Source organism: Mus musculus, chromosome 1, assembly GCF_000001635.26.
Source record: "Mus musculus strain C57BL/6J chromosome 1, GRCm38.p6 C57BL/6J".
NCBI lineage: Eukaryota > Metazoa > Chordata > Mammalia > Rodentia > Muridae > Mus > Mus musculus.
Genome location: NC_000067.6, coordinates 127,990,515 through 128,016,613, shown reverse-complemented (window position 1 = coordinate 128,016,613; position 26,099 = coordinate 127,990,515). Strand labels below are relative to the sequence as shown.

The 26,099-nt window shown below is 42.0% G+C and overlaps 1 protein-coding gene and 1 pseudogene across 12 annotated transcripts in view; both read left to right on the top strand.

The window, feature by feature from the left end:
- The window catches only part of Zranb3 (zinc finger, RAN-binding domain containing 3), a 148,875-nt gene that overhangs the window by 86,440 nt on the left and 36,336 nt on the right, over positions 1–26,099 (top strand). For all 12 annotated transcript variants that reach the window (XR_001784077.1, XR_003954872.1, NM_001285945.1 and 9 more), the window contains 4 exons: positions 455–571; positions 17,154–17,273; positions 19,642–19,761; positions 23,635–23,814. Coding sequence is in view for 10 of the 12 variants with exons in the window: in NM_001285945.1 (NP_001272874.1) it covers positions 455–571; positions 17,154–17,273; positions 19,642–19,761; positions 23,635–23,814 (537 nt within the window). In the remaining 2 variants the exon portion in view is untranslated. The remainder of the gene's footprint in view (positions 1–454; positions 572–17,153; positions 17,274–19,641; positions 19,762–23,634; positions 23,815–26,099) is intronic.
- On the top strand, positions 10,161–11,125 carry Gm8283 (annotated as a pseudogene).

Below are 26,099 nucleotides of genomic sequence, written 5' to 3'. Positions count from 1 at the left end.
ATAAGAATGAGTTTATTTTCTCTATCTGATGTTTTAACATTGGAGAGAAAAATGAAATAATTTATGGCCATATTACATTTCATGTAACTAATATTTCTCTCATCCTTATGCTTGTTTAAATAATATATCTTATTACAAAATAAAATTTCGCAATCTTGCATTCTGATATGGTCAGAGTTTTTTTTTTTTCTTTCACTTTATGCAATTTTTCAAGAGGAAGCTTCAATTGTCTGACTCACGGTTTGACATAGCTTGTCACAGTCTTTTGTCATTAGCACAGACATGTGACCAGCCTCTGCGCTGTGGTTTTAAATGAGCGCCTTGGTATCTATGGGAGTTTTCTTTTTATAGCTTTCTCTACAGAGAAGGGGGAAGTAGGACCTGATTCATGATTGGATTAATTGTTCTGTTCTTGATGCTGTATTCTTAAACAATGGTAATCCTTCCCACATAGGAACTGAATGCCAGCTTTGAAGAATGGCAGAAACTAATGAGAGCTCCAAATTCAGGTGCCATGGAGACGGTTATGGGGTTGATAACACGCATGTTCAAACAGACTGCAATTGCCAAGGTACTCCTTGTTGGGCCTTTATGTATTTGTCATCATACAAAGTTTTCAATGTGTTTTAATTAGTCCAATAGGTTACTAATATACTACAACATGTCACTGCCTTTTTAAATTATTCTGGAAAAACGAAACTGTCTGGAAAACAGACGGCAGTGGGAAGAACCCACCACTTATATAGTTTCACGTGTGTACCTTACTTAAGGGATGTACAGATGGCTCTCTCTATTAGCTTTTGGCATGGTTTCTCTTCATGATCCCTGCAAGTAATCCTTTTAAAGGTTGAGACAATCATCTTTTGTATTATGAAGTTTAAAGAGTTGCGTACACTCACGTTCACACAAAATTTAAATAGTGTTGGGAGTTCTTGAATCTGTGTGACTATTCAATAAGCTTATCGTATGTTACTGTTTTGACAAGTGTGACAGTATTTTTAATACTGAGTGTGATTCCTCTCAATCCTGAGATTGTTAGTGATTTTTTGTTTGTTTGTTCTGGTTTGTTTATTTGTTGTGTGGATTGTTGTGAGACAGGGTCTCACTATGGTGCCTATACTGACCTGGAATCTTCACTGTATAGACCAGGGTGGTGTGGAGCTCACAGAGATCCACTACTGCCTCCTGAGTGCTGGGTGTAAGGGTGTACTCCACCATGCTTGGCTTTCGTGGGAAGAGCACATCTAAGAGGTTCTTTATGCGTTTTAATATGTGTCTGCATACGTTCAGATGAACCATGTCCACGCATGTGCCCCGGAGGCCATAAGGCATCCAGTCCCCCGGAAGTAGAGGTACAGACAGTTGTGAGCTGCCCAGCCTAGGCTCCAGGAGTCCAATCTGGGTCCTTTGTAAGATCAGTTACTAGTGATCCTAAGCACCGAGTCATCCCTCCAGCCTCAGTGCTGAGACACGTATAGATATGAATATAGATTATTAAGTGTAAATTGTTAACTTATACCTTACATAACATGAAATTTATGCTAGAGAGAGAGAGAGAGAGAGAGAGAGAGAGAGAGAGAGAGAGAGAGAGAGAGAGATAGGGCCTGGAAAGATGGCTCAGAGCCTGTTGTTCTAGAGGACATGGTCTCAATTCCCAGCACCCGCATTGTTGCTCACAACTATCTGTAACTCCAGTTCCAGGGAATCCTCCTCCCTCTTCTGGCCTCAGGGCACTACATTTATACATGCACAGATATTCATGCTGGCAAAACACTCACACTCATAAAAGAAAAATAAATACATCTTTAAAAGTTTATAGGTGAATAAAGTGCTTATACTTATCAAGTGCTTATACTTGTGTGCACACCAGTGTAGTCTAGAGGCTCTTCCTACTACCCACAAAGGTCCCTTGCAGCCCAGGCATGGCTGCTGCATGTTAGCCTTCAATCACTAAGTTTTCTCACTTTCCAGAGCAAAGTATGAAGCCTTGAGGTTTGTTTTTCATGTACTGTAAAGCTCTTAGTATAATTCAGTGTGTTACATAAGTCATTTTTTTCCTTCTGTTGCATCCTGGGTAGCCTGCAATGTATGGAATTACAGCATTTAGTTTTCTTGCTTTCTTCACTAGTGGTTAGACTTTTAAGGTATTGCAGATTTTATGATTTCCCTCAATAGTAAGATGTGCTGTTATGGATAAAAATAATGTGATACTCCATGTACCTGGTTATAGAGACATCATTTTCCTTTGATTTTCATTAGTAGGGGAGTTTGTAAATGCCAGAGTGTATGTGAACAAGTCAAAGAACAACTTTCAGGAGTTGTTTCTCTCCTTGTACCTTTTCTAAGTCAAGGTCCCTTTGTCTCTGGGACTGAAGTGCCTACTCCAGACCAGCCAGCCCCAGGCTTCCTGTTCCTTCTGGCTCCACCTCCCTTCCTGCCTTAGGAACGCTGAGTTTACAGATACGAGCCACCACATCCAGCCTGGATCAAACTCAAGTCTTCAAATTTGTATAACAAGCACTTTTACCCACTTAGTCATGTCCAGCCTAGACCTCATTTTTATCTTTTGAGGGCAGAAACCCAGAAATGGGACTGTGCTTTAGGATCCTATTAAAGTACTTCATTGTCTCCTCACAGTACTTCACTGTCCCACAATGCTCCACTGTCAAGTCATAGTGCCCCACAGTGCTCCATTGTGACCGCAGTGCTTTATCATTCCATCATAGCACTCCATTATCTCATCCGTCACAGTGCTACAGTGTTCTGTTATCCTCTCACAGCACTCCATTGCCTACTCACAGTGCTCCCCTGTCCCAGGACAGTGCTCCATTGGCCCATCATGTGGCTCCATTATACCAAAGCAGAGGTTCAGTTGTGCTATCACAGTGCTTTGATGTGCCATTAAAATGCTCCACTATCCTAAATCAATGCTCTGCTGTGTTCCTCACAAGAGAATTTGGCTCTAAAACCGGTACTCCACTATTACATCACAGTGCTCCATTGTCTCACCACAGGCTCAATTTCACTGTCACAGCGGTCCCATTGCTCCAGATTACCAGAGTGCTTCAGTAATCCCTCAGTGTGTTCTACTGTGTGCTCAAAGTAGTCCGCAGTCTCATCACAGTTCTCCACAGTCTCATCACAGTGCTCCACTGTGTCATCACAGTGCTCCACAGTCTCATCACAGTTCTCCACAGTCTCATCACAGTGCTCCACTGTGTCATCACAGTGCTCCAGTCTCATCACAGTGCTCCACAGTCTCATCACAGTGCTCCACTGTGTCATCACAGTGCTCCACAGTCTCATCACAGGTCTCCACAGTTTCATCATAGTGCTTCACTATGTCATCACAGTGCTCCACAGTCTCATCACAGTTCTCCACAGTCTCATCACAGTGCTCCACTGTGTCATCACAGTGCTCCACAGTCTCATCATAGTGCTTCACTGTGTCATCACAGTGCTCCACAGTCTCATCACAGGTCTCCACAGTCTCATCATAGTGCTTCACTATGTCATCACAGTGCTCCACAGTCTCATCACAGTTCTCCACAGTCTCATCACAGTGCTCCACTATGTCATCACAGTGCTCCAGTCTCATCACAGTTCTCCACTGTCTCATCACAGTGCTCCAATGTTTTATCACAGTGCTTCACAGTCTCATCACAGTTCTCCATTGTGTCATCACAGTGCTCCTCTATGTCATCACAGTGATCCATTGTGTCATCACAGTGTTCCATTATGTTATCATAGTGGTCCATTCTGTCATCATAATGCTCTGTTCTATTACAGTGCCTTATTTTCTCATCACAGTGCCATTGCTCCAGTTCTTAACCAGTGCTCCATTGTTCCATTACAGTACTCCATTGCACCATCATGTAGCTCCCTTATTCCATTGCTTTGTCCTATCACAGTGCTCCAGTGTCCTATCACAGTGCTCTACTGTCCCATAACAATCCTCTATTACTATATTGCTTTTTTTTTTCTCATTGGATTTCTTTGGCACTTGTTCTAGTTTCTTTTTTTTTTTTTTTTATTAAAAATCTTTTTCATGCAGTAGTTTTTGATCATGTCTCTAGTGTGATCTTTGTTGCTGTACTAAAACCAAAAGCAACTTGAAGAGACAAAGGATCATCTCAGGTCCTAACACCTCTTTGAAGAAAGTCAGAGCAGGGACTCAAGGCAGGAGGAGGCTAGAATCAGAAACCATAGGGAAATGCTGCTTGCTGGCTGGCTTGCTTTGCTCTGCTTTGCTTTCTAAATAGAGTCTTTTGTTTACATTTTTTTTTCATTCTAATTTTATTTTACCTGTATGAGTGTTTGCCTGAATGTATGTTTGTGTGCCACATGTGTGGACCTCTTGGGAATTGAGATGGAGGGCTGGAGAGATGACTCAATGGTTAAGAGCAATGACTCTTCTTCCAAAGGTCCTGAGTTCAATTCCCAGCAACCATCTGTAATGGGATCTGATGCCCTCTTCTGGTGTGTCTGAGGATAGTTATAGTGTACTTATATACCTAAAATAAATAAATTGTTAAAAATAAAAACTGGAATCCCTTGGAAGACCAGGCTGCACTCTGAACTGCTGAGATGTCTCTCCAGCTCTCAGTTAGCTTTCGTACTCAGCTCAAGTCCACCTACCTAAGGATGTTGCCACCCACAGTGGGCTAAGCCCTTACATACCTGCCATCAGTCTAGACAATGCAGAACATACATTCCTATAGACTGTTTTTACATAGGCAGTTTCTCAATTAAGGTTCTCCCTTATCAGGTGACTGTAACTTATGTCAAACTAATAGCTACAGGTAACTAGGACAAGATCTTTTTAAAAAAAAAAATCAATGAGTTATATGTGTGTGTGTGTGTTATGTGTGTGTGTGTGTGTGTGTGTGTGTTATGTGTGTGTATGTGTCTGTTTCTGAACCCTAATTTGTTTTCATGACCTATAAATCTTACCTTGGGCTACAGGTAAATTAATTACTATGGGGTTATAAGCCTACCCATTTGTCTGCCTATGTGTTCGCCCTCCTTTCTCTCTCTCCCTCTTCCTTCCTTCCTTCCTTCCTTCCTTCCTTCCTTCCTTCCTTCCTTCCTTCCTTCCTTCCTTCCTTCCTGTCTATCTGTCTGTCTCTTTCCTTCCTTCTCTTTTCTTTTTGTTGCTGGTTGTTTGAAGCAGGGTCCTACACTGTCTCTAGGTTTCCCTCACACTGTACTAGTGCTTCCTTTCCCTCCTTAGTTAGTGCTGGTCTTACAGATGTGAACCAACACACCAATCCACACACATACACATTACCTTGAAGTCAGTCATAAACTTAAACATGAAAACTAAAATTTTACTGTTAGTAACCTACATGAATAAAAAAAATTACCATTCTTTGAGTATGACAATTTCTCAGGTAGAGTAAAGGACATAAATTTCAAAGGAAAATATTGAAGTTAACGTTTAATCTTACACTGCTTTTGTATTGTGTTTGAAAAAATTATGAGAATAAGCATGCAAGGCGTGAAGCAGAAGAAAGCGTGTACAGCTCTCAGCTCTCACCCACCTTGGTGGTTCCCTGCCGTAGCTCTGGGTTGCTCCTTAGCTCTCACTTGATCAGTGATCACTGTACACAGTGCATCGACAGCTAGGCACATCACACTCCAGCCATAGCGATGTCTCGTTGACAGATACTGCCTTTCTAGGAGTTAATAACCATCTTCTTCTCTTGTTTGGTTTGCTTGCTTCCTTATCTGTCTTTGTGCTTAATGCTAAGTACGTACTACTGCTTTAAAATAAGAGAAAGAACTCTTTAGGGGATTTTTTTCTACCCTGTGTTAAGAAGATGTGATTGTAAGTTGTAAGTGATGGCCATTAGTAGGAAGTTGACATCAAGACCCTTGAAGGAAAAGAAAGGAGACTAAGTTCCCAGATTGAGTTACATTCTTAGAAATAAAGTGAAGGGAGTACCCAGTGCCTGGCCTCACCTCTAAGGTCTTTAGTCATCCTTCCTCTCTCCACACCGAAGCCTCTGTTTTCAGCCACTAATGTGTTTTGGGCTGTTTTCTCTTCCTGGATCCAGCCAGAAACCCTTGGGTCCTGCCATTACAAAATGGGGGTGCTCAATACAATTCCCCCCATGTTACTGGATTCCAATGGTTAGAGTCTGTTATGACTCTGAATAATACAGTTTATCTACCATACAGGCTAAGAGGGCTTTTCAGGAGGTAACTAGTTATAAGCTACACCTTTTTTCTATGACAAAATGTGTTGTCGAGTTCTCCCATACCAGTTTGAAAATTAAATTGAAGATTGGTTATTACAGTTTATGCATTAGTGTTGGGGATTCATTTTAAAAAACAAAAAAAAGTATGTTTCCTGATTAATAGCTTGAAGTCCCTATTATGGCATGCTGCTGAAGAGGTGTGGTAAAAATGATGGCGTCTGCTTCTTACAGAATTTGCAGCCCTTTGGAGAGACCAGTGAAATAAATATTCACCTACAAAAGGCTTTGCTTACTGCTTCAAACCCAGATGCTAGAAGCACCCAGGAGAAGGCTACTGACAAGTTGTCTTAAGGAATATGCAAGGAGATGTAGCTAGCCGAAAAGAGAAGGCTTTGCGGCTGGTAGGTTACAGTTCCAGCTGATGAAGCAGTTTAAGCAAACTCACAAAGATTACTGAGAACTGCTGTAACCAAGCAACCAAAACTAGGCCAGCACCTCTATCTACCATGAGCTGTCTAGCTTGAACAAGAAACATAGGATTTTTTTTTAATTGTTTGGTTTAGTTTGGTTTTTGGTTTTTTTTTTTAAAGATTTATTTACTTTGATGAGCACAGTGTTGCTGTCCTCATGCATACCTGAAGAATGCATCAGATCTCATTACAGACAGTTGTGAGCCACCATGTGGCTGCTGGGAATTGAACTCAGGACCTCTGGAAGAGCTATCAGTGCTCTTAACAGCTGAGCCATCTCTCCAGCCCATAGGTTTTTTTTTTTTTAATGTATCTATTTTATTTTATTTTATTTTATTTTATTTTATTTTATTTTATTTTATAATACTTAGACTATGAATGCAATTTATAAAAATGAAGATTCCTCAGAATTAGAGTCAGCGTAATACACTCTGGGGAGGTGGAAGATATTTGGGGCTGGAGAAATGGCTCAGAGGATAAGCAAACACACTTCCCTTTGCCAAGGACCAGAGTTGGATTTGAAGCCTCCACATCAAGTGGCCTACAACCACCTGTAATTCCAGCTCCAGAGAAGCCAATATTTTCTTGTGGTCATCTGAATTAGCATGTGTATACCTAAGTTTAAAAACCAGTCTTTATGTGTGTGGGGTTTGCCTAAATGTATGTCTGTGCAGGCAGTTCCTATGGAGGGCAGAAGAGGGCGTCTAATCCCCTGGGACTGCAGTACAGATGGTTGTGAGCCACCATGTTGGTGCTGGGACCTGAACCTGAGTCCTCTGCAAGAGCATCAATTGCTTTTAATCCAGCCCTCAAATAAATCTTTTTAAAAACAAGATAGATGTAGTATATTTGGTTCAGCCAATTATCATTTATTTGGGTCACATTACCATATTGTCTCATTTTTAGAGAAAACCATTTCAAGAGAAATGCCAGCTTTGGGTTTTTTTTTTTTAATGAAAATTATTAAAACCAACCTGTAATTTAAAATTTCTTGTCATTTTGGGGATGGTAGCATTCTTCAGTGCAGTATTTGCTGAGGGAAATTTATTTAAACATGTTCCCTTTAGGCACAAAGTGTGTTTCCTATTTAATTACTTTAGCAGCTTAACATAAGTAGAATCCCATTTAAAAATGCAGTGAGAGATAATACGGTCATTACAGGATTTCCTGCTGCCCAGGGCCTAGGAGGAGTTGCAGAGGGCTTATTCCTCTTCCTGATCTGTGGTTTGGGAAAGTTTGGCTTTGAACCAGGAACAGCCTGCCTCCAGTTCATTAGTAAGAAGCAGTCAGCAGTAATTTAAAAAAAAAGTGCAGATAAAATTCTAATATCATCTTAGAGGAAACAGATAGTACTAAAAGGAGTCCCAGATGCTTAAAATCTGCAGTTAGGACCAAGATTCCTCACTGGTTAAAGTGCTGGCCACACAAACATAAGGACTGGAGTTTGGATCCCCAGAACTGTTGTAAATCTAGCACAATCTGTGAGCGTCTTTTGTGCCTGCCTCCCCTTAGCTAAAAGCTATGGCTGTTAAAGCAGAAATCACAATGACACTTGCTGAACTCTAAAGCAATATGGGCAAATACTCAGCAATTAGGCAAATACTCTGCTGTAATAGGAAAGAAATTGGGCCCAGACCCGACTACACGCGCAAATGGGAACTTGTGTGGGTTGAAGAAATAAGTGGATGAACAGTTTCTTCTCATAAAACTGACCTGACTGAACTTTCTTTTTAGTGTCATGTTTATGCATGTGGGTATGCATTTGTATGGGTGCTGGCGTGGCAGTGCCATGGTACATGTGTACAGGCATAGTAAGTGCCTTACTCACGGAGCCATCTTCCGTCCCAGTCCCCTGACCTGAAGGGATTCTTTTCTTTAGGCTTACAAGAACTTTCGCATCCAATCTAGAAGGAAGAACACCCTGTCAGCTCACCAAAGTGACCACTTCTCAAGTGTGAAGGACCCTGGCAAATGGAGGTCCTAGGACTTTTCTAGGAGTGAATGGCAGATCTGACAAGGGCAGGAAGACCACACAAGGCCAAGGTCAAGACGCCTTAGCTGAGAGAGAACTGGGAGAAGCTGACCCAAGCCTGGTCTCGCTCTTGTAAGACCGAAATGATCTTCTCTCTTCTCTTGCCTTCGTCCTGTTATTAGATTTAAGGCTGACAATTTTGAATAACTATGATCAGGTCTTCAATGCAATATAGATTTTTTTAACAGTTTTTATTTCAGAAAGTATGATATATATTCCTCTTTAAAAATATTAGAAAAATCGAGGCCAAAGATACGACTCAGAGTGGCTTGCTGCTATTGCCGTTTCCAAGTTCAATTCCATTAAGCATCTCACAGCCATCTATAATACCCTCATCTGGTCTCTGCAAGCACCTACACACGTGCAGTTTCACACACACACTTAATGAAAAACATTACCAAATAAATGTGGCAGCACACACCACTAATCCCAGCACTCAGTGGTCAGGGGCAGAAGTGTTATCATGAGCTCCATATCCAGCATGCTCTATAGCAAGACACCCCCCCCCCCAACCAACAATTAAAAATAGCCTGTTTCATTAAATAAGATATTGTCTGTGGCCTCCACCAGTTGCCTAAGTTTAATGGACAAACACGTTATTCATCTCAGTAAAACAGAGCAGTGGTGAATACATGCATCTGCCACGAGCACAAAACCTGAGCCAGCGTCACCAAGGTACCAGCCCTCCCTGGGACCTGCCACCACACACACCTGATAGTGTAGCAAGCAAGCACGTGTTCAGATCATCTAAAATATGACACTGCAATGGTGTTGATGTTTACTTAGAATGAAAGACAGAAAGTGTGCATGCAGAATACGTTTTAAATGTACACCTGAGGCCTGGAGAGATGGCTCATTTAATAGCAAGTTCTGCTCTTCCAGAAGATCTGAGTTAAGTTCCCAGCACCCATCCACTGGCAACTCTGTCTACAGAGGCTCTGACACCTCTGGCTTCTGTGGGTACCCACACTCATATGCATAGATATAACATAATTATAAATAAAATGTCTTTAAAAAGTAAAACAAAATGTCAATCCATGCAATCACCAACTTGAGCAACCTAAAGTCTGTTTACACTGAGTTATTTTATACACCAAATACATTTGCTCCTAGAAATCAACTTCTCAAACGATGTTTAAGTTGCTGTGCTAAATCTAGTAAACAGACTCCTGTCATTTTTTATATTTTATCAAAATGAACCTCTTTATCTCTCTTAAGACTAATTTGGGGTTTTTTGGGTTTTTAGTTTAGTTTTGTTTGTTTGTTTATTTGTTTGTTTTCAAGGCAGTCTCACTATTTATTCTTGATTGACCTGGAACTCTGTGTAAACCAGGTTGGCCTCAAACTCACAGAGATCCACCTGTCTCTGCCTCCTTAGTGCTGTGTCTAAAATCATGTATCACCACACTCTGTAAAAGAATTAACATTTCACTGTCGTCCTGCGGCCGTGCCGCTTCCAGTCTCCAGACCATGTCTCACTTAGTGGAGCCACCGCTGCTGCCCTTGCACAACAACAACTTCGAGGAAGGGGAGCAGCCCCTGCAGCCGCCCCGCTGGCCTCAACAGTTCCTGGGTGGAGCTACCCATGAACAGCAGCAAAGGCAATGAGAATGGAAATGGGAAGAATGGGGGGCTGGAGCACGTTCCTTCCTCGTCTTCCATCCACAATGGAGACATGGAGAAGATCCTCCTGGATGCACAGCATGAGTCGGGACAGAGCAGCTCAAGAGGCAGTTGGCACTGTGACAGCCCTTCACCACAAGAAGATGGGCAGATCATGTTTGATGTTGAGATGCATACCAGCAGGGACCACAGCTCTCAGTCAGAAGAAGAAGTTGTAGAAGGAGAAAAGGAAGTTGAGGCTTTGAAGAAAAGTGCAGACTGGGTATCAGACTGGTCCAGTAGACCCGAAAACATCCCCCCCAAAGAGTTCCATTTCAGACACCCTAAACGTGCTGCGTCTCTAAGCATGAGGAAGAGTGGAGCCATGAAGAAAGGGGGCATTTTCTCTGCAGAGTTCCTAAAAGTCTTCATCCCATCTCTCTTCCTTTCTCATGTGCTGGCCTGGGGCTGGGCATCTATATTGGAAAATGACTGAGCACACCTTCTGCCAGCACCTACTGAGGGAGACGAAAAGCCCCTGGAAATTCATGTGGCCTGTGAAGTGGTGTATTGTAGTTTGAATTTGAGACCTATTGTAAGCATGATCCCTACCTACAACCCTATTTTTACATACCCAATTCCAGTAACTCTCAAATCCAGTATTTTACTCAAACTCTGTTGGGGCATTTTACTAACCTTGTTCCCTTTTTGGCCTGTAAGACACTTAGAGATTCCTAACAGAGTTTACTGTTGTTTAGAAATTTGCAAGGGCTTTTTTTCAGCAATGCCACCAGCAGATTATAATCTTGTCAACAGTTCATTGTCTCCTTAGTACCACCAGTCACCTGCATCATTCATGGTAGAAGCTGTGTTCTAGCCATGCAGTTAAAAAAAAAAAAAAAAAAAAAAGAATTAACATTTCAAAAAGCACTTTTAGGTATCCATTAAATGATTAAATGTCATAAGCATGTGTGTGTGTGTGTGTGTGTGTGTGTGTGTGTGTGTGTGCGCGTGCTCCTTCGTCTTCCCAGGAGCATCTCCCCCTTAACTTCATGCCCCTCTCTTTTTAAGTGTAGCCCACTGAGACCAGTTACTGCTGCTCATGCTCTAGGGCAGGGGCAACCTACTCATAGCCACAGTCTCAAAGAAAAGTGGCTCTCTCTCTCTCTCTCAATAGCCATGAGCTGCCAGCAGATCCTTACCTAGGCATGGGGTCTCAGGTGTCACTCTCTCCTCCACACTGGAGTAGTAACTCACTTGGTCTTACACAGGTAACCACAGCTGCTGTGAATTCATATGTGCCAGAACCATGCCTCATCTGCAGAACACCATTTTCACAGCATTTTCTCAACCTTAGCCTCTTTTTATTCTTCCTGCCCCACCTTCTCTGAAATGTTCCCTGAGCCTCAGGCATGGTTAGAAGTGGGAAGGCTGGACATATATGTACCATCTATGACTAAACACTTTCAGGCAGTTATTCTCAGCATTTTGACCATTTACTTGTATGTGTGTGTGGTGTATCCATGTGTGTGCATCTGTATGTGAAAGTGTTCATGCCCATGTATATGGGTTCAGAGGCTAATGAAAGAAATTGAGTGTTTTTCCCTATTGTTTTTCAGCATATTCCCTTGAGATGGTCACTCACCAAACTGGAAGTTCCCTAAAAATGAAGTTACAGACATGCACAGCCTTGTCCAGCTTTGAAATGGTGCTGAGGATTTGTGTTCACTTCCTCATGCCTGTGTTGCAAGAGCTCTTACCACTAAGGCATCTCCCCGGCTCCTAGTCATTAGCCTTTTTAAAGCAGTGGTTTAAGGGATAGTGGGAGAGAGCTCTGGTCCTGATGAAGGGTAGCTGAAAAGAGGAGGGTGGGAAGCGCTCACTAGATAAATGAGGTATATGAGCCCAGGTTACAGCAATTGTCCCAATTCTAAGTCTAGATTGGGATTGTAATGAAGGTACTTTACGCATTTCAACTTGACATATACTCACTGAAAAGCTTATTCCTGTAAATATAGCTCTTTAGGCAAACATGCACTTTATTAAAGTGCTTCAGTTGCCATGACAACATATCTGGAAATTATAGCAGCTTGTTTTGAGAGAGCTTCATTTCCACTTCTGAGGCACCGACAACCAAGGCTAAAGTTCTTTCCAGCCTCCAGGCTCACTGTATGATGAGTTACATTGTTCAGAAAATATAGACATGCAAAATGCAGTTTGTAGAATAATGCTTGAGACTTTGTAGTTAATGCATATACATTTTAGATAGGCATTTTTAATTTTTAATGTTAAATATGATTAAAGCTGAAAACAGTCACTCCAAAAATAGCTCTTAATTTATTCCCCAGTAGCAGCCACTTCCAGTGTTTGTAAAAGCTGAGTATTGGTGTATGGTTTGTTTTAATTCATTCAAACCTCAACATCTTAGTTTGCATTACTGCTCACACTACATTTTCAGCCCTATCAATGGGTTTGTCGATAAACAGGATAAAATTTTACCTCCGTGCATCTCTGTTCCCCTCCAGATACATAACTGTCTCATTCCCATTCTTCCATTCAAGTGATATAATTTTCCTAAATTTTTAAATTATGCTAATTTTTCCCTGATCAGTATTCACTACATTTGTTACTAAACCCATGTTTAAAATACTTGCCGGTGAACCATGGGATATACTGTTGGTTTGTTGGTTGGTTTGTTATGCCATGTGATATATAATTATAATATGGAATGTCTAATTCAGAGTAAACTTGTAGTACCTTGTTTGTCTTTCTTTATGGTGAAAACATTTAAAATTCTTTCTCCTGGCTCTGGCTTTTTGACATACACACCAAGGTGACCACAGCCCCTTGCTGTGTGGAAGCATGCCAGCGTGCCTTGCTTGTGCTTCATCACATCTTTGTTCTCATTTATCAGGCTTCCTTTCCTCTGCAGCTCATTTCATTTTCTTCAGAGGTATTGACTTCCAAAATCATCCTCCTCCTTTTTCTTCTTTCCTCCTCCTTTCCCTTCTGCCTCCCCTTCCTCTCCTAGTCCTCTTCTTCCCCTTCTGCCTCCCTCCTTTCTTCCTCCTTCCCCTCTCCTTCCCTTTTCTTTCCTTGTGCTTCCCCTATTCTTCCTCTCCCCTCCTTTTTCATCCTTTTCTTCCTCCCCCCCCCCCCGTTCTTCTTCCTATCTTCATTCATTCCCACCCTCTGCATTTCTTTCTTCCTTCTTTCCTTCCTTCCTGCTAAATATCAAACCTAGAAATTGGTATACACTAGGCAAGGATGTGCTTTTTCACTGAACTATGTACTCAGTCCTTCAGTACCTATTACTATAACTTTAATTTAATTGTCACAATTTTATGCATTATGCCCACTCCCTGATTCCATTGTGTGTGCTTCTTGTATAACAGAATACTTGAGACTGGAACATTTGTAAACAATGAAAGGTTGTTTAGCTCACAATTCTGGAGGCTGGACAGTCCAATATCAAGGTGTCAGCATCTGATGAAGGCCTTTATGCTGCTTTACCCCACAGCAGAAGGCAAAGAGCAATGGAGTAGAGAGAATAAAAGATGGCTTGTGGTCTCCAGCCTTTGCATAAGTAGCATCATTCATTTATGAGTGTAGAACCCTCATAACCTAACCCCTGTCTTTAGGCCCTGCATGCATCACTGTTGTACTGGGGATTGCATGCCCAGTGTGTCTCTTTAAGCTCACCATCACACCATACTGCTTGCTCTCAGTCGAGGATCCCACTTACCCAAACAAGCTCTGCTTCACCCCATCTGACAACTGTGTCTCCAGTTTGCTACCAGCGTGTGGGGAGTCTGTATGTGTGGCATAGAACCTGTAGACAGGATGAGGCACAGGCTTGACACAACCCTCTACTTCTGCCTTCTCTTGGCTTCTCTGTTCTAGCTCCCCTTGCCCTATCCCTCCTGGACCTTGTACCTGACTGCAGCGGAAACCAGATATTCCTGTGCATTCCACACTGTGAGCTGGGAGAGTCACTTATCAGGCACCATGTACTTCTTAGCTTCAGTAGAGCTTGCTCTTGCCTTTTGTGTTCTTTGCTCTTAGACTAAGAGGGAATAAGGGTTGAGTGAGTTCAGCATGCCATCTTTATCCAAAATTTCTCAGTAACCAATTGTTGTTGATTATTAAAACATTATCTTTATTTGTGTGTGTGTGTGTGTGTGTGTGTGTGTGTGTGTGTGTGTGTGTGTGTGCATGCATTTAGGTGCCTGTGGGGACCATAATAGGGCATCAGATAGCCTGAAATTGCAGGCAGTTGTGAGCCACACAATGTAGATTCTGGAAACAGAATTTGAGTCCTCTGGCAGAGTAGCAAGCACTCTTAACCTTAAACATTGGACCATTTTTCCGCCCTCCCCCCCTTTTTTTTTATCCTTGATCCCAAGCTAACCAGTCCAGGCTGGTCTTAAATTTGTAATCTTCCTGCCTCAGTCTCCAGGAGTTACACGTATATACCACCACAATCAGCCAGTAATTAGTATTAACAATTAAGAGAGAGTATATTTTAAATTTAAGTCATTTCATCTTTAACTCTGACTCTTTCTGGATAACTTGGAATGACTTTAGCTAAGAATGCCCATTAAATGTTAATTTGTATTTTTTTTTCAATTCTTTCTACATCAGTTTCTCCATTTCATTCTGTTCTCTTAGACTTCCCTCTTGTGCTCTTGAGCCTGTCACTTCAGGTTCTTCTAGAACCTTCTTTTTTTATTTCTGTTGCTTTGATAAAACACTTGACCAAAAGCATCTTGAAGAGGAAAACTGCTACGCACACTCCAGTGAAGTTTGCTTGGCAGGCCGAGAGGCCTGGGAGCACTCACGAGGCAAAGAGTTTCAAGGAAACTCGCCTCCTGGAACTTTGGCTAACCCGTATACTCATACCCTATCCCCGCTTTAGTCTGGTGTATGGATCCACGTGCTCTCTTTTAGTATTATTTTATTATAAGCGCCTTTTAAGATTGAATTCTGACAGAGCTAAGCCTTTGCCAGTATTCCAATGTCCCAGAAAATCCTTGAAGCCAATAACTTGGAATTCAGTAGGAATTCAGTAAGAAGGTTACCTATTCAGTAACATTCAAATTTACTTCTAGTAGAGACAGTACATTACAAAGAACGGAGCCGGAATAGCTCAGGGCTGTTCTGCAGAGTGTATACTTGAGACAATAGCCAGTCTTACCCAGTGAGACAATAGCCAGTCTAACCCAGACAAGGGAATTCACAATGGCCTAGCGAATAGGTGGGTTTACCACGAAAGAGTTAGGGAATCCCCCTGAGACAGGTTTCTTCACTAGGCCCAAAGAAATCAGGCATTTACTAAGAACCCCTGGTGGTGGGCTTAACAATAGACTAGCTTTACACCTGGCTCCCTTCTTAGTGGCAGCGGCCTGGTCCCCGTCTTCTTTTCATGTATGCATTCCTTATGTTTTATGTCACTCGGAGGATGTATCTTGCCTGGTTTCTTATTATTCTTCTGTATAAAATGTATGATGCTCGACCTGAAAAATTACATTCAGATTCTACACAACCTCTTGTGTTGCATGTGTCTGTCATTCGCCGACTCCTTGCCCATCTGCAACCAGAGAACCATCCTACAAGGGACCAAGAGGGTCTGTGGCAGAAAACCTAACAACATATAAGTCCATCATCTAGGAATGTCAAGGCAGGAACCTGCAGGCTAGGGCTGATGCAGAGACTAAGGAAGGATGCTGCTTACTGGCTTCGTCTTCATGGCTTGCTCAGCCTGCTTTCTTATAGAACCCAGGACAGCCAGCCCAGCAATGGCACCACCCACCACAAGCTAGTCCCTCCTCTATCAATCACTAATCAATAAATGCCCAATAGCCTCATCTACAGGCCTGTGTTATAAGGACATTTTCTCAGTTGAAAGTCTCTCTTCCCAAATAGCTTGTATCGAGTTAACATAAAACTGGCCACACACTTCTCCATCCTAGAGACAAGGAATTTCCAATTTCACCTGGCCTCTATCTGCTTCTCTATCTGCCTGTCATTACACCTGCCTCACTAGCTCAGTTTAAGAATGTAAACCAAGTTTTCCTCAGCCTTAAACATCAGCCCTAGTCTTCTTTAAAGTCTTTAATTTTCTCCCCCTTTCTCCTTAGTCCCTTTGTATTTGCATGAAATTATTTTAAGAACCATTTTCTAAACAATAGTACATTCTCCTCTTCCCAGCTCTCATTTCTCTTTCTCTTCTCTCCTTATCCCTCCTGTGTTGTCTCAGTCTGAAGTATCCCAAGGCCCCTGTGATACAGGCTTTCTTGCTAACCTCCGGCTTTGAGGAGTTGAATAGATCAGACCAGTACTGATCTCCTCAGTGGCTGAACTGGCTCACAGACTTGTGACTTACTGATATCATTGGGACGTCGTGTGGAGTAGGGTGGTTAGAGCCTCCCTGAAAGGTGCCTCACAGAAGTGTGTTCTGAAAGGGTATCTCCAATCCATAGTGCCTTCAACCCCTGTTGTGTAGCTGCAGTGAGATGAGCAGCCTCCTCCCCTGCAACTCGCCTGTGTGAAGTGCTACCTCCCAGTACTCAGAATTGACCAGCCATTGACAGGAAACTCGCCACTGAAGTAAATTCTCCATGCTTGAAATTGGACATATATACTCAGATAGCGTTTCCACAAGTCCCTTATATGTGCGGGTTCCACTTTAGTAGACTGCCTAGAGAAAGATCAGCCAAAGCCCACAGACGTGTGTGTCTAAAGATACTTGCTGGTGTCAGGAGCTTTTTTTTATTCTTTATTAAAAGTGGCATGGTGCTTTAATAGAAACTTTGATGTTAATAAACTTTGACTTTTAATATTTAGGCAGGTGCAGTGAAGGACTATATTAAGATGCTGCTTCAGAACGACTCCCTTAAATTTCTGGTCTTTGCGCACCATTTAAGTATGCTCCAGGCTTGCACAGAAGCAGTCATCGAAAGCAAGGTATGTGATAGTGTTTCTGTAAATGCATAGTTATATTTATAGAATGCATATTTTCACTATGCTGAATATCACTTTTAGTCTCATGATTTATATGGATATTTTTAACCTTTGGATGATGTTTTTAAAATACATGATTATATCAACAATTTATTAATTATTTTCTTACAAATTTTAGTAATATTATGGTATTACCATGAGGTAGTTTTCTTCTTTATAGCAATATTAAAATGTTCCTCTGTTTATTATCTGAGTTAATTAAGGGTATTCTGTCTTGACAGCCATAACAAGATCTCCCTTTCCTGTTACTGGAGATAGCACTTGAGAGTGGCAAAACCCCAACACAACCCTATGTGAAAAGAAAAAATCCAGTGAAAATCACTACCCTCAAATTATCAAACCCTTTTAACTCTCAGACCATATACTCCATGGAAAACTGTCAGGAAGAGGGAACAAAGATGCATTAAAGTGCACGACCATGTGGTTGGCCAGGTCGGTTAAGTAGGCTGTATCCACGAGGTCGGTGATCCTCCCTGAATCCTCTGAGATCCATCCACCTCAGTTTCCAGGCTTCACATCAGTGACTTCGTCTCCCATTGTCCATCTCACAGTTTTTCCTGCCATCTGTCCTGTGAGTGGTTGCGGGGGCTTGCACAGGTTTTCAGAGACGGCTATAAAAACTTTCTGGCAAATAGTGTGACCTTGTGCGTAGCAGCAGTGCGGCCAGTACAGGTCACTGTTTTCAAAGTCAGGACTAAAGCCTGACTGATGGGAGGAAAACAAACTGTTCCTGGGTCAGAACCCAGGAATTTTAACATAAAACAAATTCAGAATAGGAAAATAATGTGAATCTATCTATCGTTTTTGGTCAATGATTTAAAAATTAGTTGTAAGGTTACAGAAGTCTTTCTTGGAGTGTGAATATCTATGAAAAAGAACCTTTCACATTGTGCCATTACACTGTGCAATGTCATAAATCCCTCTCTGAAGGAAGACACCGAACATGTGAACATACTTATTTGAATGAGATGAATTGAAATTTAGGGCTTAACTTATCTTTATGAGGTTGAGTTAGTTCTTTTTAGCTATTTTCTAACACATGACTCTTTTTTCACAGCTTAAATTGTTCTCGAAGACACGTCTGTTCAGTTTAACACTTAATGATTCTCCATTTTCTAACGGTGTGTGTGGGTGTCTTCTTTCCTCACTTCAGTGGATACAATCATTTCATGGTTCTTTTAAGTTTATTACTGTGAAAAAAAGGCGTCCTGAATGGCAGATTTAGAACGCTATTTCCCAGTTAACATTTGGTTATATTTTGGTAATACACATATCACTCTCTGTATGTCCCTAATAAACTGAGCAAAATCATCTCTCCTTTCTCACTCATCTGGTTTTGATTTTACACTGCAGTAGCTGATCCTGTGAGCCTAAAGTTACTCTCACTGACTCCTAAAAGGTTAGAAACTAACTTGCTTAGAATGTTGCTGAAGAAATATTTGCTTAATTAAAAAAATCTTTATTGTTTAAATTGTTTTATTGTTAAATTCTTGAGTCCTATTGCATAAAAACAGTTGTTTCTGGCATTGGTGGCTGTCTAAGTTACTTTTCTATTGCTACATGAAGATAACCATGACCAAAGCAACTTATAGAAAAAAAAAAAGAGTTTATTGGGCTTATGGTGTCAGAGGGTGATGAGTCTGTGATCACCATAGGATGGAGCACGGAAGCAGGCAGGCAGGCAGGCAGGCGTGGTGCTAGAGCAGTTGCCAAGAAGTTACATGTTGAGGCAGCTACCATGAGGCAAAGAGAGAGCTAACTGGGAATGCCATGGGCTTGTGAAATCTCCAAACCCACCCCCAGTGACACATTGCCGTCAACATGGTCACACCCCAATCCTCAAACAGTTCCACCAACTGGGGACCAAGCGGTCAGATATTTGAGTCTGTGGGGACCATTCTCATTCAAAACACCACAGTGTTATTAAGATGCATTAAACACAGAGCCTGTCTTCGGGTAGGTTAAAAAGTCAATAATGAGAGTGGGCAAGCAGGTAAGGACCTTGTCACCATCCCTGATAACTTAACTTTGGTCTCTGAAACCCACATGATAGAAGGAGAGAAACAACTCCTGAAAGTTTTCTTCTAACTTCCATGAATGAACCATGGCACTTTTGCATGTGCACACACAGTCCATAATAGAGCTTTTAATTAAGAAGTTGTTATACGTTATTACGATTCTTGCTGTAGTAGTTGCTGATATACCATTCTAACCAGTTTGCATAGTTTATGACTATAAAAATCAGGTATAAAATATATTAAATAAGGCTGCATAGGGCTTGTCTAATTTTCCTATTTCCTATTGATGCTAGTCTCGTTACATCAGGATAGATGGAAGTGTTCCATCTTCAGAAAGAATTCATCTGGTTAATCAATTTCAGAAGGACCCCGATACTCGTGTGGCTATCCTGAGCATTCAGGCTGCTGGCCAGGTAAGAGATTCATGTCTGTGTTTGATAATAAAGTATCATGATATAACAAAAAGCCCCTTAACTCTAGCTTGGTTTTATAAAATTATCATTTTGTATCTGATGTCTATTATAGTATGTATTCTTTCAACTTAAGAGTGCTAGAAAATACAGTAGAAGGCAGCCTCTTGTTTTTACTTTTTGAAATTTTCATATAAGTATCTTAGTTGGCACACTCCTTCCTGCTTTCTTTAGCCTCCCTCCCCCTCCTCTTCTTCCTCACAATTTCTCCCTCCCAAGTTTGTTTCCTTTTTTTTTAATACCCCATTGAGTCTGACTAGTGCTGCCCATGTGCACATGAATGGAGTGAGCCATTGGGAATGGGCCATCCTACCAGCAGCCACCCTAACCAAAAAAAAAAAAACAGTAACTCAGGTTGTCCTCTGACCTCTGAACACGCACACACGCTATTGATTAATTAATGTAATTTTCTCATGTAGAGTCTTTCAGTTTGCACAGAAATAGTTGCACAAAATCCTCAGGACAACATCTCTTCATGTATTTTGAATTGTTTTGGTTTGTATGTTTGCTTGATTCTTGAAATGAGGTCTCATTTTATTATCTCTCTGACAGACCTAGAACTTACTTTGTAGACTAGGCTGGCCTTGCGCTCACAGAGATCTACCTGTCTCTATCTCTCAGATTGCTGGCACTAAAGACATGCCCTACCACATCTGTCTTCTTCCAGAACTTTGCTTTTTATTTTTCTGTGTAACTACTCTGGCTGCCTTGGAACTCAGTTAGTAAACCAGACTGACAGATCCCTCTGCCTCTGCCTCCTCAATGCTGGGATTAAAGGCTTGCACCACCACACCCAGCCTCCAAGCAAAAATCTTTTTATCTAGGAGACCAGCTCACATTCCTCCCTCAGATGGCCATGACAGTTTATAAAATTTGGGGGGCGGGGTGCATTTAATTTGGGCTTATGGTTTCAGAGGGCTAGTAGAATCCAAGACCATGATGGCAGGGAGCAAACAAGTAGTCATAGTGCTATGACAGCAGCTGGGAAAGCTCCCATCTTGATCCACAAGCACAAGCCAGAGAGCTTAGGTGGGAATGGTGCCAGGGCCACACCTCCTCCAATAAGGCCACACCTCCTCACTTTCCAAGCAGTTCTGCCAACTGGGGACCACGTACTCAAATATATAAGCTATGGGGGCCGTTCTGAATCAAACGATCTCAGTCCAGGTTGCCCCGACAGGCAGGTGTCCTGTTCAAAAGGTCCGAGAAGAGTAGATGGCAGTGGTAGCCACTCTACGTAAAAAAAGGACCCTTTTGGACTTCTGCCTCATTCTAAAATATTTTTATGTAAATGTGTAAACCAGGCCACTTAACATTGAGGCAGGGGAATGGTAGTCCCTGAGCATACACCCATGGCTTACACCTGGTGTATATCAAGATCAGTTTTTACCCAGCTAGTTGAAGCCTAGAAAATTCTGTGTAGAGAAATTGTGAGGATGAAACAGTTTAGGGACCTACTAGGAGTTGTCTCAGCGCTTCCTTATGTTGGATTAAAGGTCCTAGAATCTGACATATGTACGGTTAGAGTATTCCAGCCATAGACAGTGAGACCAAGAACCTGACAGTGGAAATGGAGTGAATGTTTCTGTAAGGTGAAACCAGACAGAAAAGCTTAAAACATGATTAAAAGTAAATGATATCTTAAAAGTTAGAGTTATAGGGCACTCATATTTTATTCAAGGTTGTGTTCATTAGGCTCGTACATAAGTCAACACTTATATATGTGAAGACTGAACTCCTCATTAGAACAAAGGAAACATCTCATATCATAGATTGACTATTACTTAGAATGATAGTGATCTTGTGAGCATGGTCATATAAACATATGCATGCTTACGTGTATGTGTGTGCACATACATGCATGTGGAGGCCACATGTGAGTCTCAGGGGTCGGGAATTGTAACTTGGGAATCATCTCCCGTGTTTGTTTGTTTGTTTGTTTGTTTGGGGGCGTTTGAAAGAGTCTCTATGTAACTTACTCTGTCCTGGAACTCACTATATAGACCAGGCTGGCCTTGTACTCACAGACTTCTGCCTGCCTCTGCCCCCTGAGTGCTGGGATTAAAGGTACGCACCACTATGGTAGGCTTTTTGTTTTTTGAGACAGTCTCTTCCTGAGACCTGGGGTTCACCAGTTAACTAGGCTGTCTGGCAGTGCACTGGTCCCAGGAACCTGCCCATCTCTACCTCTCAAGTGCTAGGATTACAGGTGCACACCTCCACACGCAGATTCTTATGTAGGCTTGGAGAAAAGAGCTCAGGTCCTCACATTTGTAAGGCAGCACTTTTCTGACTCATCTGTCTTCCTGGCCCTGGTCATATGCTTTTTACAAGGTTAGCAGTTTCCCTCTGATAATACTACTTATTTTTTCAGTATTACTTCTAATATGACTCTGGGGTCCTAAATAGCAACACAAATTTAATATTGTGTTTCGTTCTATCCTGGTTTTTATTACTTCTAACTCATTTTATAAAGTGGCTAATTTTCAAGGAATTTGTTGCCCTTCTTAATGAATGATCATACGATTTTGTTATAACACAAAATACTTTAAGTTAAAGTAAAACTAATAATGTAGCACTCTCAAAAATGCTCCTCACAGAAGCTCCAGTGCCCTGAACAACATGGATTAAACCATATTTCTAAAGCAAGGCAGACTTTTCTTCCACCTCCCACACCATTGCCTGTATGTGCCCACTGTTATGCATGCTTCAAACGTTCACCCAGCCCACAATCCTAGAAGCGATGCTACTTGACACACATTCATCTGAGCAGCTTGCTGTCTTTCATATATTGCTTATTAAACAAGGCTTAATACTACCACAGTATTTCAAGTTCATGCAAAAGCCAGGTGCACAGAGACAGCAGCGGCTGCATGACACACTGAGGCAAGAGGCACTAAACTTCAGGGGCTTGGAGTGATATCTTGGGGGGTTGCACGGGAGGACACTGCACATGGACACATGCTTCTCTCACTTTCCAGCAAGTGGTTTGAATTAAATGAAGATGTCAGTGCTTGATGCCTGGTTGCCATGGATACCGTGTTTTACAAATTTTATTCTCTTTTATAATGTCAGGTTTTCCAGCAGTACAGTGAGTCTAACTCTTTATGCGAGGATGAAGTGGTTTTGTTTGTATATACAGTACCCATCAACTAGGAGTTGTCATACAGATACAGTTGCCTATTGAAATGTCATACAGATACGGTTTCCTATAGCTCACTTGAGGATCTTGAAATAAGTAATCTTCATTTGTTGGTCATGAGTTAATTTGTCTTAAGATGAATGACTTAGTTTTAAAAACTTTTTTAGTGTAGTAGTTTCATCTCTGTTGCTGTGATAAAAATACTTTGACCAGAAGCAACTTAAAGGAAGAAAGGATTTATTTTAGCTTACAGGTTACAATCCATCACTGAGAAAAGTCAGTCCAGGAACTCAAGCAGGACTAGAAGCAGAAACACTGTTCACTGCCTCAGGCACTCATGCTCAGCTAGCTTTCAGACAAAGCCCAGAACCACCTGCCTAGGGAATGATGCTGCCCACAATGGGCTGAGCTCTCTCATATCAATTAACAATCAAGGTGATCCCCCACAGACATACCACAGACATACCCAGGCCAGGCTGACCTGAGCAGTCCCTCAGTTGTCCACTTCCTTCTCTCATGACACTAAGCTATCAAGTTGACAATTAAAGCTGACTAGAATGCTTGTTTTCTCTTCTTATAATGTGTTTAGGAAGGCTTTCTTACATGGGAGTCTCATGCTACATGCATGTCTCATGTTCAGCTTATTTGTATCTCACTCCCTTTGTTTTGCTTAGGGTTTAACGTTTACTGCTGCGAGTCACGTTGTCTTTGCTGAGTTGTACTGGGACCCTGGACATATCAAACAAGCAGAAGACCGAGCTCACCGAATCGGACAGTGCAGTTCTGTGAATATTCACTACCTTATTGCAAATGGTACTCTGGACAGCCTAATGTGGGCAATGCTGAATCGAAAGGTAGGGCTTGAGTTTTAACCCCGTCTTTATTGTAGTCTGTACACTGCATGAATTAGGAGGCTGAGTTTTGATGTGTGCAAGCAAAGGCTACCTAAGTCTACCAAGATAACACAGTAGAGATTAAGATCATAAAGGACTCAGTTAGTACTTCATTTCCTGCCATCCTCTACTGTACCATGGCACCAGTTTCCAAGCGGGCTGGTTTTTTCCAAGCCCTTTTTCTTTTCCTTTTTTAAAGCAAAGCTTGATTTTTTTTTTTTTAGCTTTGTGTATGTATGTCTACACGGGAGTTGTACATGTGAGTGCAGGTGTCCATAAAGGCCAGACAAAGGCCTCAGGTCCCCTTGAGCTGGAGTTACAGGGCCTGTGGGTCCAAGGAACCAACCTTGGGTCTTCTGCAATAATTTTTAACTCCCAGGCCATCTCTAGCTACCGTGAAGGCCCCTTTTCTGTTGCTATTTTATTCTTCCTAGTTTTCTCATATGCTGAGACTGAACTCTGCCTTGCTCACAGCTCACACATGTTTCATAAGAGCTTTCACGACCACTCTCACCACTCCAGAAACAAGGCTAGGATCCCTGGAGCCTAACTTAAGAAGCACTGAGTCTTTTCCAAAAAGATTCTTGCATTTTGAACTAATGTGAACAGAAGACAGCCTGTACCCTTTCCTCAGCTGCCTCTTTTTCCCAACACTGAAGGATGCTTATAGAAGAGGCCTGAGTAAGAGCAGGATTTCTTAGTCATTAGGGATGCTATAACAAATACCATTACCATGGTGGCGCATAATAAATGGAATCATGTTCCTCTGGGTTCTAGAGGATGCGATGTGCCATCATGGAGCCAGCATGGTCAAGTTGGGCAGGACTTCCTCTTGGGTCCTCATGCTCTTCTTTTATAAGGACAGTGATCTCATTTGTGAGGTATTGTGCTGGCTAGGTTTATGTCAGCTTGACACAAGCTAGTTAGTCATCAGAGAGGAGGGAGCCTCAATTGGGAAAATGCTTCCATAAGGCCTGCTGTAGGCAGGCCTGTAGGGCATTTTCTTACTTTGTTATTGATGCGAGAGGACCATCTCTGGGCTGTGGTCCTGGGTTCTATAAAGAAGCAGGCTGAACAAGCCATGGAGAGCAAGCCAGTAAGCAGCACCCTCCATGGCCTCTGCATCAGCTCCTGCCTCCAGGTTTCTGCCCTATTTGATTTCCTGTCCTGACTTCCTTTGATGATGAACAGTGATAATGGAAGTGTAAGTCAAAATAACCCTTTCCTCCCAGGTCGCTCTAGTCATGACTAATCGTCTCCTCCTAACACCTTCGCATCAGTCATTAGGTTTCAGTAAATGAATTTTGGAGAGTCATACATTTTTAGTCTATTACATTTTATTCTGTCTTGTCCTAGTTTTATTTCTATTGCTCTGATTTAATAAAAGAGGGCTGGCTTATTCAGCTTATAACTCCAGGTTACCTTCAGTCACTGAGGGGACAGCAAGCAGGGACATGAAGCAGCTAATCCAGTCAGATCCACAGTCAAGAACGGAGAGAAATGAACACATGCTTACTCTTGAGCCCCGGTTTTTCACTTTTGTACCATTCAGAGCCCAGCCCATGAATAGTACCACCCAATTTGAAAACAAGCCTCAAATGCATGCCCACAGGCCAACCTGATCTACTCAGCCACCCTACCCTGGTAATTCTAGGTTTGTCAAGATGTAAAACCAACCATTATCTGTCCCCATAAAATTCATGAGCTTCTATGCACAAACTGCACTCATTCATTCTACCAAACTCCAATATCTAATCTAAATATTATCTAAATCAGATGTGGATGGGACTCATCCTGGAGATGAAGTTCCTCCCCAGTTGTGACTCTGAGAGGCCAACTACATTATAGACTTCTAAACTACAGCTGAGGGTGAGATATCTAAAATACTCATTCACACTCCAAGAGGAAGAAAAAGGAAAGAACAAAGGGCTCGCTCGTCTCAGACAATTCTTAAACCTCACAGGGCAAGCTGAGTAATATCAAAGCCTGCTATTAATCCTCTTTGGCCCTATACTGTCCTCCAGGCCACAGAGAGCAGTAGCCCTGCCTTCCGGATCTACTGGGATGGAGATATCCCCCTGTCTCAGCTGGGCACTGGCCAAACAGTTGCAGTGGCTCCGCCCCTGCCTTGGCTTTCAGGTTCTGTGCAGTGGAGAGAGATCACAGGTGCTGCAGAGCTGCAGCAGGCAGCCCCACCCCCTGCTGCTCCCTCTCTGTTGGTTTTCACAATCCAGTAAAAGCAAGTG